Consider the following 20,798-nt stretch of genomic DNA (forward strand, 5'->3'; position numbering starts at 1 on the left):
ACGGGCTGCTCGGGCCCTCCAGCTGACGAGGCGTGAGGCTGAACGGGCTGCTCGGGCCCTCCAGCTGACGAGGCGTGAGGCTGAACGGGCCCCTCGGACCCTCCAGCGGAGACAGGTGGCTGAACAGATTACCGAGGAGAGGAGCGACGGTGGCGTCGCTTCGTTTTAGACGAGGAAACAGGAACCAGTGGAGAAACGGAGACCTCCTCCTCATCCTCCGACCACACAGCCGCCAGAAAAAAGGCAGGCGAACGGACAGGCGAACAAGGTCCCGGCTGGCGTGAGGAAGGGGAGGAAGCCTGCAGTGGCGATGAGGCAGAGTGTGCGTTGTCCTGCGGCAGCGGTGGGGAAGATGTAGTGAGGGAGAGAGCAAGCTCACCAGCCCTGACCTGCTCTCTCCAGGCAGTTATGGTGTTCCCCAACTCAGTGTCCTTAGCAAACTGGCTAAGCCGGGGATATTGCCGAATGATGGCCTCCACTCAGCCCCACTGCCATGGTCCTTAAATCCGGGGACAGGGCGATGCGGTCGAGCAGGCTCACCATCCGCTCCATCTCGCCGTAGAACTCAGAGGAAAAAGAGTCTGCAGGGTCCATGTTCTGGTCGCGATCTTCTGTTAGGTGTGGCTGTGTGCAGGCAGGAATAGGACCCAAGGTGCAGACTCCGGAGACAGACGTGAACTCAAAAAGGCTTTAATTAGGTACTCAAAAATATAACATAACTGAGAAAAAACTCAAAACAAACTTAAACTGGAGGAATGACAGAACACACAGCTAGGAAAATGGTAGATCGCGACACGGACACAGAGAAACACAGGGCTTAAATACACAGAGGGAGCAATCAGGGAATGAGTAACAGGAGGGAAACACAGCTGGGGCAAATCAGAACTGACGAGACCAAAGAAGCGTAAACTGAACACACCGAGATAAGACAGAAACCTTCAAAGTAAAACAGGAAACACATAACACAGACTGAACAAAGACACAGACTCGCACGCACTGTAACAGAGGGAACAGAGACGTGGGAACAGTGCAGACACAAACACTGACTGAACACGGGGATATAGGAACTTAAGATACACATAGACGCGAACTAGACAAGGCGATGCAGGTGATAGGGGAGACAGAGCAACTAAAGAAGACAGAGACATAAGCCATAAGACAGAACTCAAAGAAACCAAAAACTAGAAAGTATAAATAATATAATAAACTCAAAAACCCTGGGTCAACGACCCAGGCATCCTAACAAAAGCTGCCTTTTTGACTTCATCCTGTTGTGTTTGGGTCCAATTCTGCCTGCCACACAGCGCTACAGGACAGTCTAATATTTTTATCTTTTTAATGAATCTTTGGTCATATTTATCCAGGAAAACACAAACATGTAAAGGAGTCATCATAGTTCTCTGACCTCGTTGGTCCAGGTTCAGCACTGAAGTTTGGAGGTTGATGTTTGGACCAGTCACTCCTCACCGACGGACTGCTGGATCCTGCAAACTGTGACCTCTGACCTCTGCAGACACAAACATGTAAAGGAGTCATCACAGGTCTCTGACCTCGTTGGTACAGGTTCACCACTGAACTCTGGAGGTTGACCTTTGGACCCATTAGAGTTCAGCTTTTTACAGGAAAACAAATGTCCCTGAATGCAACAGTGAGACACAGTCTGCCTGTGTGGCTGTGATAGCTGCCATTAGGAGCGCTCATGTGTTTGCAGTTAGACGAGGAGATGTTACCATCATGGACACGTTAACAAATCCTGCAGCATCAAGTGGCACAAACACTTTGTGTTCCTGTCATCTGCAAGCAACAGGAAGTTCATTAATAAAGGCGGGATGGAGACGCGACTATGATGGTTCTCCTTCATCCAGCTGTTACACACATCTGGGCTCACACGACGAGCCTTTGTCTAATACAGCAGCTGCTCTCTGAACACTTTTCTGAAGAGGAGCTGCACAAACCTTTGTTTGCTTTCTAGAGCAGCGTATCAAAGTCAAACTACCCACTGCTAGCAGCTGTTTGTATCATAGTTTAGGATCCAGATGTGTGAGGTCTGAATTTACACCTCTGATTAAAATACATAGTTAAAAACAGCCAATTGAGTCCAAATGTGTCTTAAACCAGATAAACTGACAGTTACAGCTGAGCCTCTGTGTCCTTGGAGACACTGCTCTGCTACAGAGATGCATTTTAGAAACCAGGAAACATCAAAATCATTTAAATCAGAGAGTTCTTGTTACAAACAGCTCACCTCTCTGCAGCAGACACAGGCTGGGATTTAAAACCAATGCCTCGATGATTTGACCGGTCACTCTTTAAAGACACAGAGCTGGATGGTTTCTGATTGACGCTAAAAATAAGTGAACATGAAACATGTGTCACATCCAATGTGTCCAATACATTAGATAAAAAGTATAAACTATGTAAATAGTATATTATTTAAATCGTTAAATAGTAAAAAGCTGATTAAAATTTCAAACATTTTAATACTGACATGAACTTACTTTTCGTCAGATGACTTCTTTTGCCCTAAATTACGAAAGAAATGCTTCACCCGTTTGCTCTTAGAGGACACAGAGCTGGGTGGAGGTCCAGGCTGGTTCCTGTGAATAATGATGGAGCAGTGATGTGAGTGCTGAGCTGTGACATGGAGAAGAGTCATGGACAGTTAGAGATGGTCATCTCACCTCTGAGCTTTGGTCTGGCTCTCATGTTCCCCACACAGAGTGCTTTTAGAGGGAGGGACTCCCTCCTCTCTGTCCTCACACTGATCCATGCTGCTCAATTCACATCAGCTCACACACACTTTCTACCTTCACCTGCAGAGGAAACACAAATCATTCATGTGCACATCAACTGAGAGCTGCAGAGGTCGTGTCTGATGTGTTGGACTAACATCCATCTGAGACGCAGCTTTCATCAGTTCACTACAAAAAGTGTCACAGAGCCCAGTTCAGCCTCCAAATCCTCCATTACTGTAGTCCTACAAAGCAGCAGGTCAAACATGGCTGCAGAGAGCAGCTTTATGTCAGTAACCATGTCCAGGACCGAGCTGACTGCTTACAGAGTTCATACTCTAACTGCTAGCTGCTCTGCTAGCTAAGCTAACTCAGTAACAGTGACTCTGACAGCAGTTACTGTGGAACAGCGGCCGAGCTCAGGACACATTCAGTGTGTTTAGTCTGAGTCCTGGACTCTGATTCAATGGATTCAATCCAGCTCAGAGTTTCATGTGTTCATCAGAATAAAATACATGTACTAATATAACAGAAGTAATGCTCTGAATGCAGGACTGTAATGGAGGATAAATAAGGTTTTTACAGCCTGAAAGAAACATTCAGTTCATATATTTGTAGACAGTGAAGCAGTTTTTAATACTGCAGCTGTTTCCTTCACCTGTGTGTGTGTGAGCCACACCTTCATGTGCTGCTTTAGAAATATGTGGTCTGACTGCTCAGACTGAGTCTAGGAGGAAAGTTCACACGCTGGAGAAAGTTTTGTTCCTTACTTTGTCAGAGTTCGGCTCCAAAGACGAAGAAGACGGAGCTCACAGTCTGTAGATGGTCCTCAGTGTGTGTGCGAAGCCAAGAAAGCACACAGGAGTGTGTTTATGTCAGCAAATCAGTGTGTGTGAAGAGTCTGAGGGAGTGTGTGAATGAGACTCAACACTGAAACCAACAGTCCAAGAAAAGCGTCTGGATTTCTTTAAGTTTAACTTACTACTTCGTGTCTTGCTTGATGTGTAATTATATTGTCTTCAATGTTCCAGCGAATAGGTTCAAGCTACAAACCTATCACAGACCCAAACACCACAAACCATCAGTTTCACCATGTAGAATATATTGTTGTTTCCTTGCTTTTAATTCAGAGAAAAACTCTGATTTGGATTTTCTCTGTTCTCTTTGCTGCTGATTCTCTATCTCATCTTCGCTCTCAAACATTTAAACAGCAGCGAGTCTGCAGCTGAGGGAACACAAACTCAAACTGTCGGAACAGGTTTGATCGTTTCTTGCGTTTATTAATTTGGTGATTCATCAAATGTATAACTGTCATAATCTGCTGCTGAGTCTCTTACGCTGATGAAAATGCAGAAAACACAGATCACGAACACCAGTTCAACCAATCACATTCATTCCACTTTGATCTGTGACAAACTGATGCATTCATCTCTGTTAAAGTGTTGCGTTAGACTGCTATATATTTTTGTGTTCTTTATGCTGTAGATTTTCATGTCTCTGGAATAGTTGCAGCAATAAGGATGATTTTCTGTAAAATCATATTGATATGACCGTGAATTATTCGTAGATGAGCGTTAGATTAGTTTGATGGGTTAACTCAGAGAGCTGAAGATATGGTGGACATGCTGACCTCGCTCCGTGGTGTACAGGGCCGTTTACCCTCATGATTAATATTCACAATAAAAAAATGAGGCGAACATCATGAAGTCTGTGTGTGTTTCATAGTGTCGAACCATCTTTGTACAGTTAAACCTAACAGTTACTACATGACGGAAACACCAGCGTTATTTCTTTTATGCGTTTATCAGGTCACGCTGATTATTGAACAAAAACCCAAACATCAGCTGTTAATCGAATATTTTTGCTCTCTCTCCTCCTTAAACATGTTTTTAATGTTAGTTATAATTCAGAATTGGTGACTGGAACACGTATGACACATACGAACATCAGGAAATAAAACCTCAGTAAATGAAGTCAGTGTACAGCGGGGGTTATGGCAGCTGTGTACCGGGACATGCGCTTTGTCGGTGGTAATAACAGCTCAATTGCTTGCGAGGCGAGCGGGTCTGTCCCACGCTTTGCCGTGAGCAGGGCTCCTACGCCTTTTTCAGGGTCAAATTCAAGCACTTTTTAAGCACTTTCAAGGTCCCTTTTCAAGCTTTTCCAGCACATCAGCCCCCCCGCCAAAAAAAAAAAAAAAGAATGCATGTTTCAATTCGCATTACCTCAGTAAGACCATGTGAAAATGAAAACAAATCATCCTACATGAACTTAAATACCTTTGTTCAACTTTTGCTAAGAAATAGAAAAAACGCACCACACAAAAATACAGTGGAACCCCGACTTACGAATGCCCCATTTCACGAAAAATTCAAGTTACGAAGGCACTGAATGGCAATATTTCTGCCCGTGTTATGGCAAAATGCCCGAGTACCTGTACTAATACCTTATATACATAGTGTATAAACTCTAAATGCCCATTTCACTTAAAAATTAAGATGTGAAAATGTGAACAAAAAAAGAAAGAAATAAGTCTGCTCATCAGATATTGATGCTTCTTTCCTGTGTGACAAGAATTAGGAGACAGATATTTGTTTGTTTTTTAAGTTAATTCCCAATAAAACTGTTTTATTGCTAACTACATTGCTCTCTGTATTATTGCTGAAGTCCTAAAGGATCACCTTTAAAGTGTTTGTGCTAATAACATGTACAGTCAGACAGGCATGGAGAACAGCACTGACTGGGAGGCTTTGAACAGATCAAATAGTTCAATTCAACATATAAGACTTTAAGAATGCACAAGCATCTACTTAAAATCTATTGAATTTGTCATCTGTGATATTATTTTGTACAATTCCAATGTATTTTGTTCATCTCCCTTAAATAAACAGGCAGTCTTAAAGTATGAAATATTCATATACAAACACATATAAATGTGTGAACTGTCTCAGTGGCTGATTGTGCCCCACAGGCCTCAGTGTGAGCTTGAAAAGACATTTATAATGTTTAAGTAGTTTAATGTGCAGGTGCTGACCATAAACACATTTTGAATGAAAGCCGGGGAACTTTGGTAGCACAGAAACAAGTGGCTATTCTTTGTGACTATATGGACCACTCATATTACCGTTATTTCAAATACTCCAGAAAGCTGGTGTCCAGGGTGTAATTGGCCGTTTTTGACTACTTTTGATGTGGCCTCTGTATTTCACATTTAAAAACTGTTTATCTTGCCAATCTGTTATTTTCTCATTTTGACAAAATGTATCAGCAGAATTTATCTAAATTCAGACAAAATTTAAAATACGAGTAGAAAGTGATATTTTTGACTGTAAAAACCACAAGCATGTTAAACAAATCATTTTCATAACTTGAAATGCAAACAGAAATTGTACATTTTTTAAAATACACAAAAGTTTTGCAGACAACAAAGTTATATTTACCTAAAAATGCAGCCAAGGCTCAGACGCTTTTTATGTAACCATTTCAAACTATTTACAGAACAATCAGGCGCAAGGCAGCCCAGGCGGGGAAATTTTGCTTTTACATTTTGCGACGCATTTTATTTCTCTATCTGATAAGAAAACTATTCAATCAGATAGTTGTTTGTGGTGAGCAATAATAAACAATGGATAATCCGTATACAAACAAATTCAAGCTTTTCTCCTCAACGGAGAGCCTCCCCCGATTGAACAACAACGCGTCAACAACATGCTGTGACTCTTCTTCCCTCTAAAGTCCTGGTGTTAACACTCACCCTGCATCAGCTTCACCTATTTTAAATTGTTTTTACTTTTCAAACCGACGAATCATTTGAAGCCAACCATCCAAAAACTGCTTCAGCTGTGTTTGATGTTTATGCTACAGCCTGTTTACCAATATAATCAATATCAGATATCAGAGCAACAGAAACCTCGGTGATCAGGACGCTGGGACTGACAACAGGAAGTGGCTCAAACGTCACAGTTTCATAACGTCACCCTGAACTCCACTCACGGAGTTTCTGTCGCCATTGTAGCTTTTAAAGTCCCGTGATAAAGGCGGGGCATTCTGTGAATCCGCACGCTCATTGGCTAATAGCTCGAGATTGACACATCGTTATCCAATGAGCGTGCGGGAACTTCCGACATAAAGTTGTTTCCTTTGAAAAACCAAAGTCTGATTATTTTTGCCTCCACTGACGGAGCCTGTTGTTCCCGCCACAGAGACACAGTAATGTCAGAGCGGTGTTAACACTCACCCTGCCTCAGCACAGCTCTCACTCTCCTCCTGCTCTCTCACACTAAACGGAGGCTCAGCTAAACTCACTTCCTCTCTACTTACAGGAAACCAGCGCTCAGAGGAGCCGACCGGCCTCACATTTCACCCACAGACACGAACAGCGTGGAATTATTTTATGTCATAAGAAGAAACATATTCATGTTAACACTCACCTGCAAAGGCGTAGATTTGGTTTTGGCATTGGTGGGGACGGATGATTCAACCACTGAACCCTGCTCTGTTTCTTTTGTTCCCCTTTTTGTCTTTGCTTCTTGATAAAAAAGAAATATACCTGCCTACATATGCTATTCTACCTGCTTTTAAACCATTTAAAATTACAATTCATAGTTTTATATGTGAATTTTGCAAAGAAGAGTGAGCAAATATTTCCACATCAAGATGTGCCATGCTAATAGGTTCCTACCCAAAAAGACTGATTAGAGTGATAAAAGGCAAAGGTGCTGCAACAAAGTATTAGTTTAAGGGTGTGCATATTTGTGCAACCGGGTTATTTTAAGTTTTTTATTTTCACCTGTGATCTTGTGTCACCATTACTCTCTGAGCTTTGTGTTGGTTCTTCTGTCACCTGACAAATAGGACATACATGACAATAAGAATAAAATGTGGAGCTGCTTCAGTGTTTCTGTCACTTTGTGCAGATCTTGACTCGTCAGTAATGTTTGTAGGGTGAGTGCATTTTTAAAACAATTTGTGCAAACTGCACTACAAGGTTTTATTTTTATTTATTTGCAAAATCATGACTACCTCGTTATATTTTGTCTCAAAAATGAACCCTATGAATATATCAGTGCCATTAGGATGAAATTATTGTGTCACCAGCATTTTAACGTCAGACATATAATTTTAACAGCCTCTGTAAACTAATATCCTGGCTCGCTCGACGCTGCCGTTTTCTCTGACAGTTTCAATCAAAATTAGAAATGCTGCTCAGAGACTGAGAGAACAAATAGTGCTGCCTGTTGTGCAGTTAGTTTCCAAAACACGTTATTCATGGTTACATACAATTTTAGACTGATGTCTAATGAATGGCTATCGTGGCTCAAGAGTTGGGAGTTCGCCTTGTAATCGGAAGGTTGCCGGTTCGAGCCCCGGCTCGGACAGTCTCGGTCGTTGTGTCCTTGGGCAAGACACTTCACCCGTTGCCTACTGGTGGTGGTCAGAGGGCCCGGTGGCGCCAGTGTCCGGCAGCCTCGCCTCTGTCAGTGCGCCCCAGGGTGGCTGTGGCTACAATGTAGCTTGAAATCACCAGTGTGTGAATGTGTGTGTGAATGGGTGGATGACTGGATATGTAAAGCGCTTTGGGGTCCTTAGGGACTAGTAAAGCGCTATATAAATATAGGCCATTTACCATGTGGGCCAAAGCCTAGCATAGCCTGTAATGTTATTGTGATGGACACATTTTATGAGTGAGCTTGACTTTAAGTAACTTACAGGTTTCTTTGAAAAACACTTTCTTATATCCAGGTTCTTCCTTTTTGCTGCCACCCACCTCTCCTCCTTGCAGGCCCTAGCAGCGCAGGCTTGCCGCTGCTAAAACTGTGCGGATCGATACTGAAATATCGATTCTTCCGATACCAGCAATTTATGTTCTAGAATTGATTCTCATATTATAATATCGATATTTTAGTACTCTGGGGTAAATTTGTAGTTTTTCCATTAAAATGAACGCAGTGGAAAGAAACTATATCATTCGGATCGTCTAATTTGGAAGGAACTACTTCCTCTTATGCCTTTCATAGTCATATGCGAAATACGGCTGTATAAATGTGTCGCAGCCCATTGCGTGCACACTCACCACAATGGCAGAGCGCAAACAGAGTCATGTGTGGACGCGTTTTACCTCCACAAACAGCCCAGACGCGGTTTGTGATATATGTGGCAAGACAGTGAGGTGTTGTGGCAACACCACTGACCTTGTCAAACACCTCGGAGTAAATCACATCACAGAATATGATAAGCTTATGTTGAGGTGAACTGAAGAGGAGGACAGGGACAGGTGCTGCTAGAGCGAGACAGACGTCTCTCGCAGAGTCCTTTAGTGCTGCAGGCAGGCAACATGCTCAAATAGCGCACAATGTCAGTTTTTTTTTATTTCTATACGATTATTCTGCATTATTAAGCAATAAAAACAAGTTGTCTGATATCCTCTAATCATTATGAAGCAATATGGTTATGTTATTATTACAATTACATAATACAATTATACACAGCAAATTCAAAAGTGTTAAATTTTTTGGTGTTAATAGTCTTCTTGCAAAAGTAGAGTTAATTTTACTCTAAGCAGAGTCACATTCTTTTAATGTAACTCTGAGGTGTAAAATGATAGTAGTTAAAATCGAGTGTTAAAAATGAGTGTTTCTATGTCAAATCTGGAGGTGTTACAATGGAAACATTAACTCTTGACCTCTTAACTCTGAACTCCTAGAGGGGCTATGACACCAACAGAGTAAATTCACAGACTCCACCCCCAGCACGGCTCCAATCGAAGCTGAAGTGAAGCCGTTTCGGAACATTTTGCTCTACATATTTGAGTTGTTTGCCATGCTTGGTAAGTCATTCTTTCAAAGATTGTTTCAATTATTATCATGCGCTTTTACTTCTGTGGCTCTTTGGAGTTGAGACGAAGCTGTGTGAAAGGCATTAGCCATGTTGCTCGGTGATAGCATAACATTCTGTTTTAGCTAGCTGAAAGGTATTGTTTGCGGCAAATACCACAGCCTTGAAAAAAAGCTTGAATGTGAATTTTCAGTCAAACTTTTGGTCAAATACACCTAAAACAATGTCTAGAATGTGAAACGTTGGTATAATGGTGCTACTTGAAGCCTGAAAACGATCGCCCATAAAAACAAAAACAAACGAGCAAACAGCAGTAGCTGACGTCCTGACCGGATTCTACGTTAGCATTTAGATCCCTCCAGTTTTATGCACACGGTTTAGGTAAAAATGAAAAAGGTTGAGGTTTTACATTTAGTTCAGTATTACCTGTTGCCTGTGTCCTTGTCTTTTGGGAAAATACTTTACACAAGTAATGGCTCAAAGAGGATTCCTTTTTTTTTTTTTACTGTGCTGCAATTGATTACTGGATTATTTGTGCCATTAATTAGTGTCAACTAATTTTTATTCAATCTCCGCACAGGATATGCTTGTGAAGATGGGATATGGGGGAGAGCAGAAGTGTGTTGAAGTTCCACAAAGGGATGAATGAAGGACATGCATATTGTATTGAAGAAATAAGTGATGAGAATGCTGTTATTTGCATTTACCATGTCAGACCTTTTGATAAACACAATTCTAATGAAAGTGAGAACATGTACACTGTTACATCTTTCAGAAAATGTTTTGAAATTGTGGTGCACAGTTCAGAATAAATGTTTTTCAAAAACCATTGCATCTTTTTAGTAAATGTTTATTTCCAAAAGAAATTTCTAGAAGTTCAGAACAGTAAAATTCCCGCTTTTTAGAATGAATTAGAAGATAACTCTTAAGTAGTTAAACTAAAATACTCTTTGAGAGTTAATATATAAACTCTTAACACTAAGTGTTAAATTATCAACTCCAGACAGATTTGGTGTTTAACACTAAATCAGAGTTAATGTACCAACTCTCCAAAAAGAGTTAAATTAACACTCTCTGGTGTGGACCCATATAGACACTTTAATAGTGTTGAAATCAAATCCGACAGTGTTAATTTGGACATGCTGGATTTGCTGTGTATATTGTATTATGAAATGCAATGAAACATTAAGTTTTTGTACAGAGTATCTGTATCGGATCAGTATCACCGATACCACCCTGAATTTTACTTGGTATCGGATCGGAAAGGAAATCAGTGGTATCGCACATCACTACTAAACAGAGCTCCCTGAAAGGCACAGCCAATCACATTGGCCATATTTGTCACATGACGTAGGACTCCAGTAGAGAACGTAATTTAACTCTTTCTGCACCGCTGGGTGAACGAGATGTTGACAGATTGTTTTTTTCTTTCTTTCTATCGGGTTTGTTTTTCTTTTCTCGAAGAGATCAAATTATTGGTGGGGACACGTCCCTCCCGTCCATGCAAAATCTATGCCTTTGCTCACCTGCCTCAGCTCCACCTTCCTCCTCCTTCTCCTCTCAACGGAGGCTCAATACTTTCACTTTCACTTCTCCTCCCTAAACACAGAGGATGCTGGGACTTGTAGTCTTTTCCTTCCGGTTCGGTCTTCCTCTTTGTTTGTTTGTGTTTGTGTTCAAGTTACTTCGATCACGAAGACATAGGGTTGCCAACTCCCTGAGAAATAAATAAGGGGCACCTCGTGGCCAGGGCCGGGCAACCCAGTTGTCTTCACCCTTCCCAGTGTGGTGAATTTTTTAGCTCTTTTTTTTTTGTGTGTGAAATTATTTTTTAACCATTTGACTTGAATTTGATTTAAGTAGATGCATATTCTTTGTGATATGAACACATGGGAAACAAATGATCATTTGGCCATTTATTTTTAGCTCAAAATGACAACATTAACACAGTAAAACAGGTCTCTTTCTTAAACAGAAGCCTGTCATGCTTAACTTTTGAGAATAAAAGTAAATCTTTCTTTAAAAGAACTCTGTCCTGCTTAATTTAAAATTATATAAATTAATAGAAAACAATAGAAGGCACCATTTCCATTGAGAAAAATGGACATTCAAAGTTTGAATTTTTTTTTTTTTTAAAGAGCCATGGCTTGAAAAGTGAAAACTGCAGTAATAAAGGCCCCAAGTTGAAAAGTGCCAGAAAAATAAGTTTCACTATGTCCTGAAACTTTACCAGTGCTGGCTTAAAAGAAAGGATGGTACATATTCGAAGAGGTAAACATGTTGTTCCCACATCATAACTGGAAAACTGTTCAATCGTACAGTCTGGTCCTGAAAACCTGGGCCTTCTTTGAAAGGCTGTTCCTTTTGAGCTCCATAACCAGTTTCTATAATATCTCAAAGGTATACTTTTCCAGTGGGTAGGTGAGGTTCAAAGTGTACATTAGTCCAAACAGCATTTCAGCTGCTAGGGTATAGTTATCCAAATCCTGCCAGACTCTCTGGCCTTCAAGGACTATCCTGATGTCCTCAAGGCTGCCATTGCCATCTCTTGACTTTTTGATGTAAATTCCCATGGTTGTTTCCTTATTAGATCGTTGGATAATGGCTTCATCTGTGGCCTAGAAAATGCAGAATTCCAAAATTTAATTAAACAGAACACTGGTCAAAGAACATTATACCAAATCTTATTTTAATCTGTGTCACTATTCCAAAAAATGTTAACATTAACACATTAGGTGAACAAAAAACGGATTCATTACAGCATGTGATTTGAGTCCTCAGAATGCTTAAAAAGGTAATGCATGAAGTGAAATCTCCATGCAAAGAAGCAGAATACTGTCAGAGCATAGAGAGGTGTTCAACTATGAACTCCACACACAGTTCTAATGCAGGTAAAAGAAAAAAAAAGAAAAATAAACGCACCCATGGTAAATTGTGAAAATCCCAGGTGATTTTCAACATACTCCTGGGATAGAGTGACAAGCAGCCTTTTGTTAAAATTATTATTTTCCCTAAAGTGTATACACAAATTTATTTTTTTCTTACCTGGGCCGTGGGCTCCAGAATGTTCTGAAGTCTTCTTCCTATTTGTCCTTCTCGACTTTTCAAGACCTTTATTAGTTTGTCAGATAGCACATCTATCTGCGAGAGTAATCTGGACTGCAGTGGCATGGTGGTAATGCGCTTAAACTCTGCATTTATCTAAAAAGAGAAGTTGTCACATAAAAATGCTGCCAAAATCTCAAATCTCACAAGGTTACATCCACACAAAGTTGTTATTTTATGTCATATTACTATTTATTAGCTATGGGTCCCATGTTGCTGAGCAGTTCCATAGTTGCCCTTACTTCCATACCACCCAAAGCCTGTTTGCAACCACAGCAGTTGCCTCCTTCTGGGCCATTTTGCAGTTCTGCCAAATGACCCAGAAACTACATCTATTATTGTCATATACACATCAAGGTCTTTCATTAATACTTAGTTAAATTAGTTAATTTGACCTTTCCAGAAAATTTACCTTACAGAATGTGAGATAACATATGCAAATCTTCACTAGTAAATAAAATAATGTTATTAAAACCTTAACTGTAACACCTCTACGTAACAGTGCTAGAGAATTGTTCTGAAGCAACACCAATCTGCCCTTCAGCAGGGATAAGCACCATATATCGATACAGAAAAAATAAATTTAACATATTTATATTGTCATTATTTTTATCTCTTTAAGCCCTCCTTTCAGTCTTTCTATAAATCAGTTAAAACAATTTGGTGTCATGCCCTAAATAAACCGACTTTAGTGAAGACCCCCCCCCCCCCCCAACCAACACACACACAGAGCCCACCCCATGGCAAACTAGCTTATTTAACTGTTTAACTAAAACATTTTAGGTACAACCAGGGGCCCGTTCTTCGTACCTCGCTAAGTAAGTTAGCTGGATTTGATTGTTGACGATTTTGCGTGATCTTGGATCGTTCGGTTCCCCGAAGCTCATCCGGGACTTGCTGTCATAGCAACAGAGCCGTAAGCGTAAACCTGCTCAGGTTTACTTTATGTAAACAGGATTAGATCGCGGCCACGCAGGTATGTCCGCTTCATTTATACGAAAGCAACAGCGATATTCCACCACTGTTTCACCATAAATAAATAACATCAATGTAACTAAAGATAATGCAGCACTTGATCCTTGTATTGATGTCACACAGATACATACAGGTCATTTCCTAAAAAAGGGAAATGTACTATTAACATTCTATTACATGTATGTGATTATTACAGATGTAATTCATATTTCAGAGTAGTAATTGTAAATTACTTCGTGTAATCAAGATGAGAGACCACGGCTATAAAAGCGAAGGTGGATTTGGGAAGCCTGTCGCAGCCATGTCCTGTCCGTATACGCGACCAACCCATTGCGGAAGGTGCAAGATTGATAAGGAGAGTCCCCAGAATTCAGCGTATATTGCGGGATAGACAGGATCCTTTAGCTCAGCGCGACAGTGTGCTCATTGAGAGATATCGATATTCCCGTGAGGGTATTATTTACTTAACCAACTTGTTGACGAGGGGGTGCAGGACCACCACCTGTCTTTTTTTCCTCTGCCCTTTTCTTGGTTGCTGTTATGAACAAACTAACAGAGTATTACAGGCCAGTATTACCTTGCCAAGAGACGAAAAGCAATCTAAGAGATAAATATTACCATTCTGCAGAATACTCCTGTATTCCACTTTTACTTGTTCCCATGTTCTTGTGGGTCCTGTTGTGGCTCTAATGTGAAAGGGGATATAATATAACATATTATAATATAATATAATGCCATATGATATTGGACAATATAGTGTCATATGATAGATCTACCCTACCGCCTACTGGTGTTGGCCAGAGGGGCCGATGGCGCGATATGGCAGCCTGGCTACAACCGTAGCTGCCTCCACCAGTGTGTGAATGTGGGAGTGAATGAATAGTGGTATCGTAAAGCGCTTTGGGTGCCTTGGAAAGCGCTATATAAACCCAATCCATTATTATTATTATTATTAAATTACCTACGAGTTTGATTTGTCAGCAACTTTCTGCCAGCCCTCTCTCCTTGCTTTTGCAGCCTTTGCAGTGTTCTCTTGCGTTTTAATTAAACTCTGAAACTCTTGAAATCCCTCACTCATGAGTTCTTGCTCTGCTGCCGGAAAATACCGAGCACGCCCCTTCGACATTTTCGCTGACCAATCAGCGGGTTGCCGATCAATGTTTCTACTATCAATGCGTAGCCCCTTTTACGACACCCAGTGATGTCACATTACTGCGTCCAGCTGTACTAATCGTCAACAGCAGGTGTGTTCGGGGAACCGGATTAGCGAGCTCACGGTTAGCGCGATGGTTTGGTCTTGGATGTGTCATTTGATCTTGGATGTAGTAAGCGACGTACGAAGAACGGGCCCCAGTTAACTAAATGGACACAAGTTTGTTAGTCTGTATTCACTGAGAAAAAACAAGCGAATGTGACTGGGCACACACTGAAAAAAAGCTAATGCACATAATATTGTCTCGCAGCTTAAGCTAGCATTATCGTTAGTTAACTTAAGGAATGACTTGTTTTTTACATTATGTTGCACAACAGCAATTCATGAGAAAAACTTCCCCATCTAATGGATGTTCTCTTCGTGTCCTCTCAAACATGTAGTTTTCAGTTTACCTCTACAAAGTAAAGCTCAGCACCAAACGTAAACGAAGCGAAGACAAAAAATGGCGGACCGCCACAGTGAATTTTCCCTCGCAGAACACACCCGGGGGGGGGGGGGGGGGGGGGGGGGAGTTTCAACAGAAAGCATAACTATTTTCTGTTATTTTGATATGACTGGTTTTAAAAGACTGAACATCCTTCTAAAACAAGTGAAAGGCGTGAGACTTAATTATGTTTATGTTCCGTTATTTGAGGTTATGGATGTTCCTACCACTTAACATTTACCTGATACTACAGTTTAGACCAAAAATATAAATGATTCATGTTGGATATATTTACTGTATTTTTACTAATTTAACAACCTCATCATTGCATTAGTCGCTTTATGCTATAGCATTACGCTTACATTAGCTTGAAGCTCAAGGTCGTCATTTTATTTAATTTCTTTTTCTGGGCTTACAAACAGGACACACAACATTTAGATAACCGTTACACTGAATCTTGGGTCTGTGTTGAGTCTTCCAGCTGCTGACTACAGAAGCTAGATTGACCTTTCAGCATGTTTATAGCGGCTGTGGCTATGTGCTGGTAATGTTACCTTGTGTGAGCAGTCACATTGGCAGCAGACACGTTTCAACAAACTAGTCATATCCCAGCCCTACATTAGCTTGTTTAATGGTTAAGACACTGCAGGTACCACCACTTACTACAGACACCGATGCAAGTTTGTAATAGTCTGTTAATTTAGACTGAAAGAATATACAAACAATATTAACTCACATTATATATGTTAATTACTAATTTGCTTATCGCATAATTTCGGTTACCATTAGCTAACTGGAGCCTTACATTAGCCTTTCATGGTTTTCGATAAACAGCCCACATACCTGTAAAATAACAACACCCCAGTAAAAGTCCACATGTATAAAGGGTCTACACTCTTTCTCACTGGTGTATTAGCTTTAAAATCTTATTTACCTTCAAGTGTAAAACTCCAGATGGTAGTAGATTTTCCAACGCGAGAGACAAAAATGGCGGACAGTGCAGCCGATTTTTCCTTTCCAGGGGGCGGAGCTTGAGGATAAAACACGACTAACTTGTTTCTTTTCAACATGATTTGTTCTAAAAGAATGAATATTCTTAAAGAATATGTGAAAATTAAAAGACAAAAATATGTTTAGATGTGAAATTTAAATTAGTCATGCTGGATATATGAAGTAATTCTATGCAAATTCAACAACCACCCTATTGCATTTTTTTCAGTGTGCTTAACTTTTGAGAATAAAAGTAAATCTTTCTTTAAAAGAACTCTGTCCTGCTTAATTTAAAATTATATAAATTAATAGAAAACAATAGAAAGAAAAATATTCTTGTAACAGTGCACATTTAGTGCATTTAGTGCAATTGGCTTCAGTAGAGGCATTATTTCAGCTTTTGCTCCCATTTGTAAACCCGCTTGAGTACGCATCTTAACTCATCATCATTATTCATCTATGTATTACTTTTATATATTAGTGATCTATTTGTTGTAATCATCTATCCTTGCAGTTGTCTATTACACAAAATAAATTATATTATCACACTTCTGGCCACATAGCGCTGATATTCACTGCACATGCCCATATTAACCTTAACCAGAGGGTTTAAAAAACAAACCAGTGTTTACATACCATATCTGCTTCTGCCGTGGCCTGGTGGACAAGAAATTGGTTAAGGGTTCCCCGAGCTTTCACGCCCCTCATGTTCTTCATGTGCCCACCACTAGAAGCATGCCTATGGAAAAAGTGCGCCGGCACACAGTGCAGTGCGCTTTATAGGTGTTATGGTGACCTTTTCCAGCCAGGTGTTTCCCTTTTCCCATTCCTCCTGTACTTTTGCAGCCTTTTTTTCTTTCTCTGAGGGGAACAAACATTTCTCGCTCGTCAGGGTGTCACCGCAGCCGCTCACACTGCTCACGCGCAAACACGTAAACGTCGGTGAAAAAGACGGAGCAGCACGGCTGTGCGGCGTGTGATCTGGACACAAGCGATGGAGACACAACTTGTAGAACTTTGGAAAGCTCATCCGAGCCTTTTCGATGTGGCATCACAAAATGATCACGACCACAACAACCGTGAAAATAGTTGGATTTACACTGCTGCTCAATCACAGCTGCCTGATCAATGTTTTTCATTAGCAATTTAGCAAAGTTGATGGTGGTGGTGTGTCTGTGTGAGTGAAAGAAAGAAGGAGAGCGAGCGACAGATTTTCTGTTATAAGCTTCATTTTATGGAGGCACAGTGTGAGCACTCGGGTCGCATCAGAGCATCGGGCGATATAGTGTGAGACCTGCATCGTGACCTACGAACTTATAACCCCTGCGAGCCAATCGTGCAGTTTGAAAATTGCAGTGTCTGCCCAGCTTTAGGTGTACTGTCGTCCGAGACTTGCACCGCAGTGTCGGCATTTGTTTCCCCGTTGGCCAGGGCTGGACTGGGACAAAAACTCAGCCCGGGCATTTTGACTAGAGACCGGCCCCCCAGGTATTAAAGCCATAAAGCCTTTGAATGAAAACAAACGCTGTTGTGACAGTGATGTACAGTCTTGTTGGTATATGTATGATTTCTATACATTTTACATCAGATAAAAACTTTGGTTGTAAGATTCAGATAATTATTTGTTAAAAGCGAGACATTTTAAATGAGAATAAGAAAGAAAAGTGTTTCTTTGTGCCCCCCTCTCCCTGTTAATGCCCTACCTGCCCCCCTGGCAACACTTTGCTAGACCCGCCCCTGCACAGTTACCAGCTGTCAGCTACATAGAAAAGGATCCTGGTGTAATTTGTCTCTCAGAAACAGTTCATAACTTCCCTTCAACTCATTCATGTCACCTGAAAGGTAAACCTGTTTCTCCATCACCTGTTCAGCTCTGATGATCCAGTAAGGACATCTCCTGGTTTCATCTTCATGTTTCCCTCTCACCACATATCCAAACTGATATTATGACCAGCAGCTTTTACAGCTGTGGCTCAGCATGAACGTTTTCTTTTGGTTTTTTTCTGCCCATGCCTGTGATGCCGCCCCCACCACGCTTTAATCATAGACTGTATTTTAGGTGTTGCATTTCTTCTTGTTAATTGCGTAGAATGATGCACAGAGTGAACCTCAGCCAAGACCAGTGCGCTGGAAAAAACGTGACAGACAGGGAGATTTTATTCCTCAAAGACCATCATCCAGTCGAAGTACTAGTTGCCATGTGGTCAGTATTCACACAACCATTGATTTTATCTCACAACTTGTTTTCACCAAAGAATTTCAGTAAGTAAATATTCTTCGATCTCTTTTCCCCCCAGTGTCTGCAGATCAGCATCAATGTCCACGTGAAGAACCTAGTTATGTTGCCAGTGTCAACCCAACAAAAGGTACTTTACCTTCTTTTATATGTTGTGATTCCTTTTTTAAAGTTTGCTTTTATATTTGTTGTTATAGTTGAGTTAGGCAGGGCTTTTGTGCAGTCCTAAGAAACATACTGCCTAGAGTGTTTTTCACTTTGTGGAAGAGTTTCTTTATTATTTTCTGTTAGTGTGTGGAACTGAGGTGCTTCGATGGAGAAGAGGACGCAGCCATGACTTGTGAGACGTCGTCTGAGGCAGCTGCTACTCACTGGGAGATCAGAAACATGGTGTCCTTGCAAAAGTGGAAAGAGGCCAGGCCTTGTCTTATAGACAATATGTTAGCTACTCTGGATCCACAGTCACACCGTGTGTGTCAGTGTGGCAAACAAGTAGTTGTGAGGTGTCTGGACTGCCTGTCTCTTCCATTCCTTTGTGCTGACTGTGATATTGCAGTTCACACACGCTTTGTCCTGCACAGCAGAGAGGCAGTAACAGGAGGGTTTTTGAAGCCTTCATCAGAGTTTCACAGGCCAATAGGTACGGTTTTTAAGTCCTATGCATTTCTTGCTATGTACTATGAGTGTGTGCTGTTATTGTATATTTATTGTGTATCAGTTCATTTCTAATTCTTTTTGTATATATTGTGTGTTTTAATGTTAGTTCGGCTGTTGCCTGTGCAAAGGCCAGACTGTGTGTGACTGCCCAGCAGGTAACGTTGAGGTTTCACCCGGTGCAATTGTGGCTCTTGTAACCATAAATGGTAAGTTGCTCTTTTGTCACACACTACATACACAATAGATGTGTTTGCAGGTTTTAGTGCAAATTGTACATTGCTACATTGTTTTGAATTACCCTCGGCCCGCAGTATATGTGGGCACCTGTCAAAGGTCATTTGGATTTACCAGACCGCTTTGAAAACAACATGAAATCTAGTCTAATCTAATCTTATGATGACTGTCCTTGAATATTCTGTTGTTTGTCCTCTACTTAAAAGACTGGCCGAATATCAGCTGATGCCTTCAGCAAAAGTTTCTTGGAGTGGAGTGCTGTAAAGTGTGAAGTGGACAGGATGTGCAAGGAGCCATGCTTTAGCTGCCCTGCCTGCACTCCAGACATGCTCGCCGTGTCAGTTGATGGAAACCGCAAGCTTTATCGCTTTCAATCAAATGCAAGGTACGTTATGCATTGTGGACATAAATCAAATATGGATTTGTACAAAAATTGTATTTTGATGTTTCTTTTCAAACAACTGTCACTGTGTTCGTTCAGCACTTCAGAGCAGGGGAACTTTGAAGGTGTCTTCATTGAAGAAAATGAGGAAGTTGCTGAGTTTGTGAAATACATCCAGAGACACACAAATGATGTAAGATACACATATATATCAGTGCTGTCAGCGTTAATCTTGTTAAAATGACGTTAACGCCATAACCATATACTCATACGTGTGTGTGTGTGGATACATATTTGGATGGGTGGATATTTATTTTGTTTTTCTCTTGGTGTTGTCGTAATACTATTTACTTGACTTTATCTTAATGCATACTTCATTTTGTCACCATGTGTATTTAACAAAAAAAATGATGCAGTGATAAGTGGAACAAAATTCTTTCTTTCAGATTCAAATGATTCATGTTATGCAACAAATAATGTTTAACACATTAATTTTGAGGAAGCATTTTCACTATCACTCGCAGCTCAATTCACTTTGATTTCCTTTTGTTTCCAGATTCAGATCAATCATGGGAGTGGCTCTTCAGTTTGGTTTCTGTAGCTAACTGACCTGTTCAAATGTGTTAAGGCTTAATTTCTTGCTCATTGTGTCAGATGTTTAGTTACTCCTCGGCCTCCTTTAGCAGTAATGATATCTGTAACAAATGTAGCATATTTGCAGCGCTGGAGGCCAGGATTACTGAATTGGAGACTCGGCTTCGCACCCTTCATTCACCCGCAGCTAGCCAGGCCCCTGTAGCTGGTGCAGCCGAAAATAGCGTAGGCCCCGCTAGCTGTTCCCCGGCAGGTCCCAAGCAGCTGGGGAATCAGGGCGGCTGGGTCACGGTGAGGAGGAAGCATAGTCCTAAACAGAAGCCCCAGGTACACCACCAACCCGTTCATGTGTCTAACCGTTTTTCCCCACTCGGCGACACACCCGCCGGGGGTCAAACTCTGGTAATTGGCGATTCTGTTCT

At 41.0% G+C, this 20,798-nt stretch overlaps 2 protein-coding genes across 8 annotated transcripts in view; both read right to left on the minus strand.

Annotated features, from left to right (window-relative positions):
* Nucleotides 1–20,798, minus strand: part of LOC113018066 (NACHT, LRR and PYD domains-containing protein 12-like) — a 267,984-nt gene that overhangs the window by 73,917 nt on the left and 173,269 nt on the right. The window lies entirely within an intron of this gene.
* LOC145426141 (uncharacterized) lies at nt 445–12,546 on the minus strand. The gene is made up of 6 exons (XM_080299671.1): nt 11,093–12,546; nt 2,682–2,813; nt 2,499–2,597; nt 2,246–2,344; nt 1,377–1,507; nt 445–581 (listed from the first exon to the last, which is right to left on the minus strand). Exons 2-6 carry the CDS (start codon nt 2,768–2,770, stop codon nt 445–447), a joined length of 555 nt encoding a protein of 184 aa, XP_080155797.1. The 5' UTR covers nt 2,771–2,813; nt 11,093–12,546.

This window comes from Astatotilapia calliptera, chromosome 3, assembly GCF_964374335.1.
Source record: "Astatotilapia calliptera chromosome 3, fAstCal68.1, whole genome shotgun sequence".
Lineage (NCBI taxonomy): Eukaryota > Metazoa > Chordata > Actinopteri > Cichliformes > Cichlidae > Astatotilapia > Astatotilapia calliptera.